The sequence below is a fragment of the Coturnix japonica genome, chromosome 5, assembly GCF_001577835.2.
Source record: "Coturnix japonica isolate 7356 chromosome 5, Coturnix japonica 2.1, whole genome shotgun sequence".
Classification (NCBI taxonomy): domain Eukaryota; kingdom Metazoa; phylum Chordata; class Aves; order Galliformes; family Phasianidae; genus Coturnix; species Coturnix japonica.
The window spans coordinates 50704869-50719273 of NC_029520.1; the positions used below are offsets into that span (position 1 = coordinate 50704869).

At 51.3% G+C, this 14405-nt stretch overlaps 1 protein-coding gene and 1 long non-coding RNA gene across 2 annotated transcripts in view; one reads left to right on the forward strand and one right to left on the reverse strand.

Annotated features, from left to right (window-relative positions):
• The window catches only part of LOC107315466, an 89424-nt gene extending 85525 nt beyond the window's left edge, over positions 1-3899 (reverse strand). The window contains exon 1 of the long non-coding RNA XR_001555920.2: positions 3395-3899. This is a non-coding gene — a long non-coding RNA (uncharacterized LOC107315466). The remainder of the gene's footprint in view (positions 1-3394) is intronic.
• Positions 3900-6343: 2444 nt separating this feature from the next.
• Positions 6344-13004, forward strand: OTX2 (orthodenticle homeobox 2). The gene is made up of 5 exons (XM_015865885.2): positions 6344-6473; positions 6731-6813; positions 10122-10342; positions 10714-10865; positions 11976-13004. The coding sequence occupies exons 3-5, from the start codon at positions 10246-10248 to the stop codon at positions 12594-12596; spliced, it is 870 nt and encodes a 289-aa protein (XP_015721371.1). The 5' UTR covers positions 6344-6473; positions 6731-6813; positions 10122-10245; the 3' UTR covers positions 12597-13004.
• The last annotated feature ends 1401 nt before the right edge of the window (positions 13005-14405 follow it).

Sequence of the window (14405 nt, forward strand, 5' to 3'; positions counted from 1 at the left end):
TAATAATAATAATAATAATAATAATAATAATAATAATAATAATAATAGTGGACAAGAAAAGGAAAATGAGAAAATCCCACGGCCTGCGCTCGGTCCCCACGCACCTCCTCGGTGGATGATGGCGCAACTGAAAGTTTCATTCTATTTGGCCCCTTAAAAAAATGACTCTCGAATTGCTCGTTAAGAGCGGATGGGACCGATTCGTCCCTCGGTTCCTTGCGCACATCGCTCCCCCCGCCCCTCGTTGTGCCGCTGTTCCGCGTCCCGGAGCGCTTCCCGAAGCCCCTTCCGCGGTGTCTGCGCGGAGCGGACGCGCCCCAGGTACGGCACTGACATTGATGTCACCGCATTAGAGTTAATGGCAGCAGCCTGCTCCTCATTATTAATTGTCTTTGTGTTTGGATAAAGTATGTAATCTTCTCCTCAACCACACCATTAAAATAGGTTGCCTTTTCAATTAAGAACTGTCTTGAGCGCAGCAGTCAATTTTCCTAATGAAGATGCATTATATTTTCACTTTTTTTTTTTTTTTTTTCCTCTTCTTTTTAATAATGGGAAAATCCCACGTTTTCATTAGGCGTGATTAGGGAGAAAGTACAAGAGGGGGTTTGGCTGAACTCGATGCGGCCCGTGCGGTGTATTAAGCGCTTTTAAATAAATTGCAATTTCCTAGAGCCGAGGAGCGGGTTGGGGTACACAGACGGCAGCGTTCGCTTCCTTCAGATTAATAAAATGCGGAGCCCGTTCTTTAAAGCGCACTCATCAGATGGAAAATAGTGATTAAACCAACTCCAGCCCACTCTTAGCCGCAATTACTCGGGTAAACTTTTCGCCCAGCCCCGCTCGCTTTGCATTAAACCTGAGGATGATGCACTGCGATAGACTTGCTGTTAATGTGAGGCTTTGGGGAACAAATAGCGAGGTTTAATCACGCAGAAACGCACCGGGATGGGCTCAGCATTAATTTCCCCCCCCCTTAAATAAACGCGTATTGTTTCATACGGAGCTCCCACCGGAGAACGGCAGCCCCGGGGCTTTGTAAAGGAGGAAGGTTTGGGGGGACTCGGAGGAGTAAAAAGACTCTGGGAAAAAAATAAATAGATATTGCACAGAGTGGAAGCAAAGGGTTAAATTTTACATGATGGAAAACACTTAGGAAAAAAAAAATCAACCAAAGAAATGAAAAGAGAGGGAGAATAAAAAGGGAGGGGGGGGGGGGGGGCTACGGGAAAAAGAAAGTGCGGTGTTTGCGCGCTGCGGGGGGACGGGCGTGGGTAGCAGCGAGGTGCTGCGCTCTGGGACCTTTGTTAGGGACAAATGGAGAGGAGGGGAACCCATCGGCACCGACCGCTTCGGGAAGGGGAAGGAAAAAAAGCCCAGCACTGAGCTCTTCGGTTTTCAAGTTTGGCGAACCAACAGCACCGCTGCCTGCAGAGGGGATCGGAGTTGGGCTTAAGGGTAATTTCTGATCCGCATGGCAACAACAACAACAGTTGGTTGGTGGTGGTTTGTGGCTTTGTTTGGGCGGGGGGGGTGTTGGTTGGATGGGAGGGGGGGGGTTGCTTCGGGGGTTCGGGGGGTAATTTTTTAATGACCATTTGTCTCTCCACCAGCCAGCGGCTAAAGAAGATCTGCAAAGAGTGGCAAAGAAGATTTTCGATTAAAAGCTGAGCCCCATCTCCCCGGATTACTTTATATCGATTTTTATATATACGGCTGCGATTGATGGGCTCTAATTAAAAATCCAAACGTGAAAGGGGGGGTTGGAGGGGGGGGGGGGGAAGTTCTTTCTGGGTCTCAATAAAAAGAGCTTTTCATATACGGGGAATAAAGGTTGGAAAAGGTTACAAACGAAAGAGCAGTTTAAAGCTTCTCTGCGGTTTTCTTTTCTTCTTTCTTACAAAACCCTTTTTCTGGCTCTTTCTCTCCCTCCCCCCCCCCCCCCCCCTTTCCCCTCGACCCCTTCATTTCTCCCAAGTTTGCCAACACACAAAGATATTGGACTGGAACCGTTATTTTAATATCTGGGTTGGGAGCTGTAATCTGATTGCTGTAGGACTCTGCTCGTCAGGGGAACTTCGTGGCCTGGAGAGGAATATGATGGAAATAGGCAGTGGGAGAGCCTGCCAGCAGCATGCATAGGCAGACACGTGGACACACAGACAGACACACCAACACATGGACTTGAGGACGCTTAGATACGTGGACACAGGCACACGGACACACAGACACAGGGACACAGGGACACATGGTCACACAGGCACTTGGATGTATGGACATACATGGACACTGACGTACAGGCACATGGATACATAGCTATGGGGACGCATGTGTATGGGGACACACAGACTAATGTATGGACACACGGACACACAGACCCACTCCCCATCCTCCCCCATTCATGCTTTCCTCCTCCCCTATCCCAAATACTTCTTCTAATTTCATTTCTGCTGGTTATTTATTTCCCTACCGAAGTTTTTATTTTGGAGGGGATTTCTCCTTTTTTTCTTTATGCATTTCCTTTGCCTATATATATATATATATTTTCCTTTTCGGGGGAGGTGGGGGAAGTTTCCGACTCCCCATCCCCCCCATCCCTCCCCAGGTGGGAGCCGACTTGCTCTCGAGGTACTTTAGGAGCTGCCCCGCTCCGGGATGGGTTGTTCCCCCCCCCCATCCAACCAAAGGAAGTTCCATCCCTCTCCCATACGCTTGGAAAGTTGAGGGGTGGGAAGGGGGGAAGGGAAAGAAATAACTTGTAACCATTCCATTTTAAAACGAATTCGGCCCCTTTCCGAAGTGGCGCGGCTTTCCCCGTGGCTGCAGCACTGCACCCCCAAAGGAGAGATGAAGGGGGGGGGGGGGGGGGAAAGAGGGGGGGTTGGACGACGACTACGACACAGAAAGAAAATAGAAACCCCGCCATTGAATTGCAGATAAACTTGAAGGAAAGTGCGGCATATTTTAACGAGACACAAATCCGATGAGGGGAAAAGCTTAAAAGTGAGGAGCCCATCAGAGATACAAAGATGACAAATAATACATCGGTTCATTTTGGGAGGAAAGGGGGGTTGGGGGGGGGGGGGGGGGGGGGGGGGCGGGGGGGGGGGGGGGGATTGGGGTCGTTCCTCCACTTTCTCCTAACCTCAAGAAATGAATTTTTGTTTTTCTCTCTCTCTCTCTCTTTGTCATAATACACAAAAGCAGCGATCAGCCCCGGCGGGCAGAGACACGCGGCGATAACACCACTTCGGAACGGTCGCGTTAGGCAGAAGGGTCGGAAATTACAGCGGGGGAAGGAGAGCAAAGAGGGAAAGAGAGGGGAGAAAGAGCGCTACGAGAGAGCGAAGGGATGGAGCCGAACCCGACTGGCATCGGAAGTTGAGGAACTTACTGAGCAGCAGAAGTTACAGTTCCTTTCCATCCCGGGAGCTGATCTGGGGGTTCTCTGAGCACAAAAGTCGCTCCCCGTTGAGCCCGAGTTAGTGCGGCTCTGTATACCTGCCCGGAGCTGCTATCCGAACGGAGCGCAGGAGGTCGGAAAGGGGTTTGGTCGCTTTGGTTGTTTTGTTTGTTTGCTTGGTTTATTTTCTTTTTCCCCTCTCAAAAATAGTTAATTAAAAAAAATAAAATAATAATTAAAAAAAATAAAACCAACAGTTCCTACAGCTGTCACTTGTTTGGGTTTGTTATTTGGGGGGGAGGAGGGCAACTTTTCCTAAGGCTGAAGGCGAAATGCGGCTGCAAAGTGTGTGCAGGATCGCTCCGGGATGAAGGTTTCGCTCTTTTTTTTCCCCCCTCTCCGATCCGATCTTTGCGAGAGCCATTCCGACACATGGCTAAGCTAAAGGGAAATTCTCTTTGATAAAGCGGTGTTCCCAGCTTCTGGGTTTTAAAACCTAAATCTATATTCAAATCTGGCTGAAGGTGTGTTCTGGGATTTATGAAAGCCTCTTAAAGGGGTAAATTTACCAAACCGTGACAAAATCATCACAATCTTACTTTAGACATCTGAAGTGGATGGGAATTTTAAAGAGACCCCTCGTTGCTTTCGGTCGCACCGTCCATCCCCACCACCGGCTCCATTGGACGCGGGGACGGTCCCAACTTTGGGGCCGGGGCGGGCAGCGCTGTGCCCGCGGGCGGCCGCCCCACGGCGCTCGGGTGGACGCAGGGATGATGCTCCCATCTCCCTTTTCCATTCCCAAGCATTGAATTTTCTTCTCTCTCCCCTCCGCTTCCTCCAGCCCCCAAACAACACCTCTTTTCTTCTACATCCACACCCCCACTCCTTAACACTCCCCGCCTCACACACCCGCACCCCCCCCCTCCAGCCCGCAACACACCGCTCCTATATTATATTATATTTATAACATTTTTAATCGATTTCGAAAATACCCTCCTGCTCAGGAAACACGGGAACGAATTATCTCTCTCATTCTTCCAAGGTGGATTAAGGTTATTAAATAATATGTGGGGGTGGGAGGGGATGGCGGGAGGGGGGGGAGGGAAAGGGGGGGGGGAAGGGTTGCACGGGGATATTTAGTTCTGCGCTGCGCTCCGGGGCGGCGGGCCGTGCGGAGCGGTAAGGGGAGGATTTTCCCCCACGGAGCTTTGGGCGAATGTAAAGGTGGAGGGGGGGTGGTGGTGAGAGAGTGGGGGGTATGTGGAGGGGGGGGAGGGGGCTGAAAAGGTACCACCTCCCTAAAAAAAAAGGAAAAGAAAAGAAAGACTAAAACATAACCAAAAGAAAACAAATAACACTTTGAAAGTATCGTGGATTTGGGAAAATTAAAAGAAAAACACACAAACACACACACAAAAATAACTCCAAAGAGTGAAGAGGAGAGAGAGAGAAGAGGGGATTCGGGGCTCCCGGGGGGGCCAAGGCACCAACTTTCAGAGAAGTCCCTTTGGCAAAATGCGCCCAAAGAGTGGGAGCGGCTCCGTCGGGCAGCGGCCGTTTTGTGCAGCGGGGTTATTAGGGTTGTTTGGTTGTTTGTTTAATTTCCCCTCCTCTCTCCTCCCCTCTTTCTCTTCTCCCCCACCTTCCTCCCCCTCTTTGCGAGGCCAAAAAAAAACAGAAACAAAAACAAAAACCCAAAAACCAACCAACAAACAAACAAACAAAAAACCAAACCAAAAAATCACAAACAAAAAACCCAATAACACATAACACTGCAACGACCCAACCCCGAGCATCCCAAATCTGCTCCCTCACCGCTCCGGCTCGGGTCGGTGGTTGCTCTAAACCCAAGGACAACCGTACTGGGTTGTGCACAACGGGGATAGCCACGGAGAGGCGAATTAATCGCCGTCCCTTCATTAACATAGGTCACCCCACGAAAAAGACGAAGCCGCTGCGTTTTGGCACGAGAGAGGAAAGTGCGCGCAAAGCGGGGCTGAGCGCTCCGCTCCCTTCCCAAGCGCTGCCGCTCCGCGCAGCTCCGCGGTCACATTGCTTCCTCGGCCCGAGCTGGGAGCTGCGCAGATCCTGGCCCTCCTCCCACCACTCCTTTACTGAGCAGAGTTTATTTCTGTAAAAATTCTGACGCATCCCGCTTTGAAAATGCGGCGCAGCGCAAGTCTCGTTCTGCGGCTCCATCCAGAGCTGTATCTCAGATGTATCCTGTGTATTCATGTATTTTAGTATGAGTATGCGGGTTTTTTTTTGTGTGTGTGTATTCCTGTTTATTTCATGACTGCTTGTATTTATCTGTACATATACATATGTTTATATTACACCTATACACACTCACACACATGCCTGTGCCCCCCAGGACAGACCGGGTCCCCTTCTCTCACCCTCTCCCATCCCAAACACTCTCAGCTCTGCTCAGGGGGTGCTCTCTGGGGGGGTCCCGGCTCTGGGACACCCCTATACCTCTCTCCATTACCCCAAGAGGTGGGATCTCCCCTCTTCTTTGCTCTCCTCCAGCCCCACACTAAGCCAAAGGCTCTGCCATACGTCCCAGTCCACCCCCTCAAAAAACGTTTACTTCCATATTTTAATACCTTTTGTTGTTTCTATTATCCTCCCGCCCCCATAAGCTTCCTACAGTCCCCTCTTTCCTTCCTTAAACACTCTCCGCTTAAAGTCCATCACATTCACTTGCACAATGACTTCACACGTTGCGATCCACAAATGTTATATTTTTAAACCGAGCATCTCCTTTTAATGGACATTCTCGTGTCATTTCGGCGGCTGTTATTTCTCTCCTGATTGTCCCCCCGGTCCAGCAGCGGCCCTGTTTTTTCCTCCCCCTGTTGTGTGTTTTTATTATTTTCCCCCTGGCTTAGATGTGTCAATCACTCTCTCCCTGCCATTGGTTGGAGAGTTTGCGTCAAAAAGTTGCCAGAGAGGCGCTTTCTCAGCAAAGCTCCCCGAGAGAGGTAGAGACCTCAGCTCCAACGCACCCTGCCACTATTATTAAAAATAAAATCACTCGACCAACTCCGGCACCGCCAGCGCTGTACGTACCGAGCGCAGCCCCCGAGCATCCCCGCATCCCTCTCCGCAACCGTCCGCCCCCTCTCTCCCCCCCCCCCCCCCCCTTCTATTTATTCCCCCCTTATTTCTTCTTCTTTTTCAAACATTTTTTTCCCCCCTCTCTCTCTGTCCTCTCCCCCTTTCTCCCCCCACCCCACCCCTCCCCTCAACCTCAGTGTCGTGGGCATGTGCATGCGGCGCGCTCCCTAACCTCCCGCTTTGTGCTTTTCTCTCTCCCAGCTCAACCCCAGCCCTGAATTTGGAGAGGACCAGACCGGCGGCTCTGCCCCCCGAGCCCCCCAGCCCTGCCCGCGGCCCCGCAGGTAAGTGGGTGCACCTCGCGTGGGGCACCGCTCCTAAACACAACGAAGATGAGAGAGGAAGCGGGTGGTGATAGCAAATTAGTACGCTTATTTTATTATGACTAATGTTGGTTTTAAGTGCTTTTACGCCGGGAGCTGAGGGCAGAAGAGAAGGGTGCGGGATACGGGGATGCGGCGGTGCCGCTCGCTGCTCCGGGGATACCCCGAGCTGCCCTGGGGAGGCCGGACCGGGCCGGGCCGAGCGGAGTGAGGCTGCCCCGAAGGCTGAAACATTCCCCAAAGGCCCAAATGCGGGAGCGGAGGAGGGGGACAGGCGATTCCCACGGCTCGCCCTTAAGCCCCGCTTTCCACCGTGGGCTCGCCGCGCGTTTCCTCGCTTCGTATTATTCCCCCCCTCCTGGTCCTTTGGTCCTTTGGCCTTTCATTCTTCCCCGGCCCCAAGGTGGACTTGGAAAATGAGAAAGAACCGGGAATATATATATTTTTCTTCTTCTTCTTCTTCTTCTTTTTTCCTCTTTTTTTTCTTCTTTTTTTCCCCACCCCCGACTGGAACTCCGCTCATCTCGCCGTGGAGACTCCGCGAAGTAATTTAGCCGAGGTGCGCTGAGCACCCGCGGAGCAGCGCTGAGAGCAGCGGGGGTTGGCATCCTCGGGGCTTTGGGGCTACGAACCCCGATGCGGGCAAAACGGATTGGGGTGAACAGATCCCGGTCCAAGAGCGACTGGGGCTGTTTTGTATCTCCCCGTTTAATTTATTTTAATTATTATGATTATTATTTGGCCGTGGGAAAGCGTTTCCCAAAGGCTCCTTGCCCCTTAGTAGTACCGCGCTGACAAAGAGAAAGTCGGGAAAGTCCTTGTGAAGGAGCCCAAGTTTCGTTAGGGAGAAAATCTTCCGTGGGGCCGAGATCGGATCGGGGTTCTGGTGCTGTGAGAAGTTGGGATTTGTTATTTGTTTCGTTAGAAGAATAAAGAAGGAGAAAGAAAGAAAGAAAAAGAGAGGGGAGAAAGAAGGAAGGGAGAGAGAGAGAAGAGAGAGGGGAAGAGAGAAAGAAGAAAGAGGGGAAGAGAGAAAGAAAGAGAGAGAAAGAAAGAGAGAAAGAGAGAAAGAGAGAAAGAGAGAAAAGAAAGAAAAGAGAGAAAGAGAGAGAGAAAGAGAGAAAGAGAGAAAGAAAGAAAGAAAGAAAGAAAGAAAGAAAGAAAGAAAGAAAGAAAGAAAGAAAGAAAGAAAGAAAGAAAGAAAGANAAAGAAAGAAAGAAAGAAAGAAAGAAAGAAAGAAAGAAAGAAAGAAAGAAAGAAAGAAAGAAAGAAAGAAAGAAAGAAAGAAAGAAACAGAAGGAAAAAATATAAAGAGAGAAAATAAGAAAAGGAAAGAAGAGGAAAAAAACCCAACTCAATTAACAACGCACTTATAAAAATGCGATTGTGGAGGCAGGAATGGGACATCGGCCCCGAGTTGAGGTCGCTCCCGACTGCCCCGTTCGTTCTCCGGAGCTGCAACCGCTCGGCAGAGCCGGGATGAGACACCGCATCCGTTGCGGATATATTTATGATGAGGGATATCAACCTTCCAACCCCTCCATTTCGGAAAATAAGATAAAGAAATATGAATCAAAGCGATGGAAATCATGCGGGCAGGGTGCGAGGGGAGCTTTTTCTCGCCGACCCCAGCCCCAATTCCCCTTCGTCCCGCAGCTCTGCGCCCCAATCCCCGGAGCTTCCCCCCGACCCCCGCGGTGCCCGGGGCGCAGTGTGCGCTCACGGCCCCTCCGTGCATCCATCAGCGGGGCCGGGGCCGGCGGCCCGTAATTAGGGAGCGTGTGCCGCCCGGATTATCTCGTTAGTTTATCAAGAAAACATTTATTATAATTAATTCTCGGACGGGGTAATTATTATTGAGCGAGGGCAGAGCAACTGGTAGGAGAGCGGGGGGGAGGAGGGGGAAAGGTGACAGATTGCCGAGCGGAGCCGTTGCTCCGCGGGCTGCGGCGTTGCGCGGCCGCGGGGGCTCCGCGGGGCTCCGAGTTCACGGGGACGGAGCGTTTTTAATTGCAATGAATTTATTGTTGATTATTATTATTATTTTAGGGCCGCGTTTTCTGTTGTTATTGTTGTTGTTCGTTGGCTCGTTTGCAAGCGTTGCACCCGTATTAATGTTGCTCTGCAGTTTAACGCACCCCCCGGGAGCTGCTTCCCCCCCCTCCTTTGGGAAAGCTTCACCCTCCCCAGGGCAGGGAGGTGAAAGCGGCGCAGAACCGCGCACTGTGCGCGAACGCGGAGCCGCTCCGCGCACTTGGAAGCAGCACCGCTGCACCGGGGGGTATAATAGAGAGGGGTCGGGATTGGGGGGATGGAGGCTGGAGCAGAACCTCTGGTTATTCGATAGCCGAACCGTTGAGTTTGAGGCTGTTTGAGGAAGAAAGTTGCGCTCCTGTTTATTTTATTTTATCTTTTCCGACGGCGCAGGGAGAAGGGCGAGATTTGGCTGAAATATATATATATATAAACCACGGGGGTAAAAAGGCACTGATTTTTTCCCCCGGGGTTGGACATTTAACTCTTTCAGGAGCTCCGGGTACGGCCATTTGTCGGCGTTTGGGTCTCCCGTCCCCGCACAACTCGCCGTGTTTGTTTTGCTCCGGCTCCGTCATCAAGAGTTTCTTGAAAGCCTAATAAATCTGTTACTCGCCTCCAAATCTAATTACCCGCAGTACTAATTAGGTGCAAATGGCTGGTGGAAATTACTGCGGGCTCGGAGCGATGGTGGTAGAGCAGAAAAGTTTGTCTCTTCCCCGAGCGGGCATTTGAGCTCTGAAATGCAGCAACGTCGGGGGGAAGGGCGGGGGAGGGGGGGGAGGTCTGAATGTACCCAAACCTGGGATAATTAAAGTCCTTGCAAGAGACTGGGGGAGAGATAGGTTTCTTGAATTGTTTCTTTGTTTCTCACCCTTGGGCTTTGTTATCTGCATTATTTATTTAGCCGAGGGGTTCTTTGTGTCTGCGAATGGCCCCAATCAAGTTTTGCTTGAGACAATTAGCTGGTGCCCGGCCGGGAATCCTATGCAAATGCCCCGGGCGGCCGTACAATGCGGGCAGTTGAAGGCATGGGGGGGTTTTGTTCGGGCAGTAATTACTGGATGGGACGTACCCCCACCCCCTCACCCCCCTCCCTGCCTTTTTTGGGAGGGATGCGTTGATCTGCTCAGTCTCTCCTAGCTCCCAAATCCGGCTGCGGTCCGGGTTAAGAGCAGTGGGGATAAAGGCAGGGGGGCAGCGAGCTCCCTGACCCCCTCCTCTCACTCCGCAGGCACCTGGAGGCCCCCCCCTTTCGCCCGACGGCACCCCCAGCACCGCCCGGGGCAGGCAGGGCGCTCGGGCGGACCCCCCTCGCCCGGATTTCGGCCAACTCTCCTCCCCGCTCCAACTTTAGCATGATGTCTTATCTTAAGCAACCACCTTACGCAGTCAATGGCCTGAGTCTCACCACCTCGGGCATGGATTTGTTGCATCCGTCCGTCGGTTATCCCGGTAAGGCACCTTTTTCTTCTCCCCCGTCTCCCTTTTCCCCTCTGCCCCATGGATTTCCCAAGAGGAGAAGCCCCAGAGGCACACCGTACCCTGAGATTGGAGTGGCCGGGAGTTTGCGGTTCTCCTTTTTCCCTTCCCGCTCCTCTTTTCCCCGGGGAAAGGGCTGCAAAAAGAGAACAGATGCTCCAACCCCAGCCGGGAGGGTTGGGGAGGAAGAAGCAACGCTGCAATAAGGCACCTGGGAATGGGCAGCGGGTCCCCTAAGAGAGACAGCGGGAACAAGGGCGACCCTCTGGGGAGGGATCCGGGGGGGGGTCACTGCGCTCCGAGCACCACTGAGTGACAGCCAGGGCTTCTGGCTCCGTTCGCAGCCACCCCCCGAAAGCAGCGGCGGGAGCGCACCACCTTCACACGGGCTCAGCTGGACGTGCTGGAGGCCCTGTTCGCCAAGACCCGCTACCCCGACATCTTCATGCGGGAGGAGGTGGCCTTGAAAATCAACCTGCCCGAGTCCAGAGTGCAGGTATGAACGGGGAAGAAAACGGGTAGGGAGCCCTACTCGCACCCTCTGCCTCCAGCTTGCTGTACCAAGAAGTATTTTAGGGGATGAGGCCAGACCTAAAGGGTGATCGAATGGCTATGGGGTGAAGCGTGCTCAAGGAGGGGTGATGGTACAGGGAGGAATGGAGCAGCTGCTTGCCCCCAACCCGGGCTGTAGGATGCTGCCCCTTCCTTCCATAGCTCTGGGGCTTGGTGGGGCCCTGAAACACCCTCATGAGCCCTCTGCTCCCCGGCCCGAGCACCTTAGGGCTTCCCAGCATCTGCACACTCCCTTGGACAAATCTTAGTCTTGCAGGCAGTTCGGCCCCATGCAAAGTATCCCCGCTTCCCCAGGGACCCCTGCACCCCCAGGCTGGGCACTTCCTCTGCCTCTGGATGGGCTTTGATAGGAGAGAGGAGGCCTTGGGACCCCTCTGCTGGAACCAGGCTGCGCCTCTCCCACAGGCAGCCTGAAGGTTCCCAATCCAAAGAACATCCAGGAGTTCTGCTGGTGGGGCAGGTCCTGAGATCCAGGACAACCCTTGCAGCCTCTACCCCATCTGTCCTGCTCACCTCTCTGGTCACAAGAGCCACATGGTGCTGTGTCCCTCCCTGTGCCCAACCTCAGCCTTTTCCCCTACAGTACCCTGCTAGAAGAGGTGGAGATTGGTCAGGGCGCTGATCCTGGCTGGGATCTGAGAGACTGTTTAGGGGGTAGATCTTCACCTGGTCCCTAAGCTCTGCCTCTGTTTTCTTAATTGTTTCCACCCTTTCTGGTGCTTCGTTGTTTCTAATTAAGGGCTTGACTTCAAGAGGCTTTAAAAAGTGATTCCTGGGGATCCCTGGCTGGCAAACAGCAAATAGGGAGTGCTCCCCCCCGCCCTTCTCCCCCAAAAGTGGCCTTATTGAGCCTTTTGATTTGCCCGTTTCTACTTGTTATTATCGCTAATGATCTTGGTGAAGGGAAGCCTTTCCCTGCAGCAGCCTCCACAGCCCCACCACTTGCTTTTGGCCCCTCGGGGTGCCCGTGTGTCCCTAATGCCAGGCTTCTCTCCATCTTTCCCCCCCTCCCTCCCTCTCTCCTGGTTCCCAGGTCTGGTTCAAGAACCGCCGTGCCAAGTGCCGGCAGCAGCAGCAGCAGCAGCAGAACGGGGGCCAGAACAAGGTGAGGCCGGCCAAAAAGAAGAATTCACCGGCCCGGGAAGTGAGCTCTGAGAGTGGGACCAGCGGGCAGTTCACACCCCCCTCCAGCACCTCGGTCCCCACCATTTCCAGCAGCAGTGCCCCCGTGTCCATCTGGAGCCCGGCGTCCATCTCCCCGCTCTCCGATCCCCTGTCCACCTCTTCCTCCTGCATGCAGAGGTCCTACCCCATGACCTACACCCAGGCATCAGGTTACAGCCAAGGATATGCCGGCTCAACCTCCTATTTTGGAGGGATGGACTGTGGATCTTATTTGACCCCTATGCACCACCAGCTCCCTGGACCGGGGGCCACCCTGAGTCCTATGGGTGCCAACGCGGTCACCAGCCACCTCAACCAGTCTCCAGCCTCCCTCTCCACCCAGGGCTATGGAGCCTCCAGTTTGGGCTTTAACTCGACCACTGATTGCTTGGATTATAAAGACCAAACCGCCTCCTGGAAGTTAAACTTCAATGCTGACTGCTTGGATTATAAAGACCAGACATCCTCATGGAAGTTCCAGGTTTTGTGAAGGCCCGCGGGAACCTTTGTGATAATAAGAGAAATCGTGATGAGAACAAAACACGCTGGGCCGAACGCTCCAGCTTTAGTCAGGTCTTGGTTAAATTAAAGAGAAAATAACTAAATGGACAAATGGACAAACAAACGAACATAAATCCAACGACGACAACAACGGTGACAAAAAGAGGGACAGTGTTGGTGTGACCACATTCAGACTCATCTCCTGCTCAGACGCTCTGGAAAAGGAATGACAAAGAGGACAACGGAGGAGGAAGGCCTTAAACGGACAGATCATCTAGTGAGCAGAAAACAGACAGACCAATCCGTGTTCTTTATAGTTTTAGGCAATTGTTGGGTTTCTTTGTTTGGAAGAGGTGGGAGATCGTTCCACCTACGGGCCAGTTTTTAAACAGACAAACAAACAAAAAAAGTCTAGGTTTTTATTTCTTTTTGTGTGTGCGTGGAAAGATCCTTCACCCAGAGGTTTCCAACGTGTTAGCCAACCCTTGGTTAAAATATTCGGAATGGACAGCGTCTCTCTTTCTCTTTTTCTCCCTTTTTTTCTCCCTCCTTCCCTCCCTCTTTCTTTCTCTCTCGCGCTCATCCAACTGTTTGATGCCCAGCTCAAGTGGGCACCGAGAGAACTTGGTTCAGGGCTGTGTGGGTTGTGTGACTGATTGTCCTAGCTGCACTACTTTATTTAAAGAAAAAATAATGTTCATAAGGAGTCAATATGTAGTTTTTAAGAGACAATCAGTGTGTGTCTTATATAAATGGTACATCTGTGGTTTTTAATCTGTGCTAGACTTCAAAACTGTGATCTCCTGTATTGTATGCAACTATGAACTCCGCACCAGCGGGAGTTCCGCTGTGATTTAAATAGGTTATAATTTTTCAGAGCAACTGAGTTACCTATTATCATCTTTCTAAAATAATAATAATAATAATAATAATAAAAAGAATATATATAAAAAAAAAAAAAGAAAAAACCCACAAAAATAAAACACACGCGATCGCCTTTCACCAGAGGTGAACTGCACTGAAAACTTTTTACATCAAACTGTCTCTGAATGAAAAGAGAAAAGACCGAAAATAACCACCCAAGGACATTGAACTCCTTTGGAGTTCACTTACAGCCAGCCATGCTGGCGGTAGCCATCAAATCAAACAGGACTTTGGGCAGTTGCTCTGACCTGGATGAATTTAAACCGAGAAATTCATTGTCGTTTATGCTTGCAGATGTTAACTGAAAAAAAAAGAAAAAAAAAAAAAAAAAAAAAAAAAAAAAGATATATATGCATAAACCTTTTTTTTTTTTTTTTTTTTTTTTTTTTTTTTCTTCCTGGATTTGGCAGATATGTATAATTATATTAAAATGGTTCTAGCACATTCCATGGTTGTTGTCCGTTTCCATCGTGGCCGTCAGCGGTTCCGTGGGCAGAGGGCTTTGTTATCCCACAGCCCAGCTTCTTTTTGGGCAGGGAAGGATGGATTTCTTTTCTTTTTATATATTTTTATAACACAACTGTGCGTTTCAAACCTGTTTCCCAAATCTCATCCTTCGGAGGAGGGATGGTGTTTCATTTAGGGAGAGCCCTGGCCTTCCTGCGGTAAATCAAGAGGGAGAAGGGGGACGGGGAGCACCAAGCAGGGCTCGTGTCTGAGAAGAGGAACTGGGGAAGGAAAGCACTGGTTTTCAAGCTGCAGTTTCACAAAATGAATCAGGATCAGGCTCTTCCCTGATGTCTCTGCTTACTGTGGCCCTCACTTCTTCACGTGTGCCCGTAGGACTGCATGAGCCCTGTAGTCAGTTTGGATT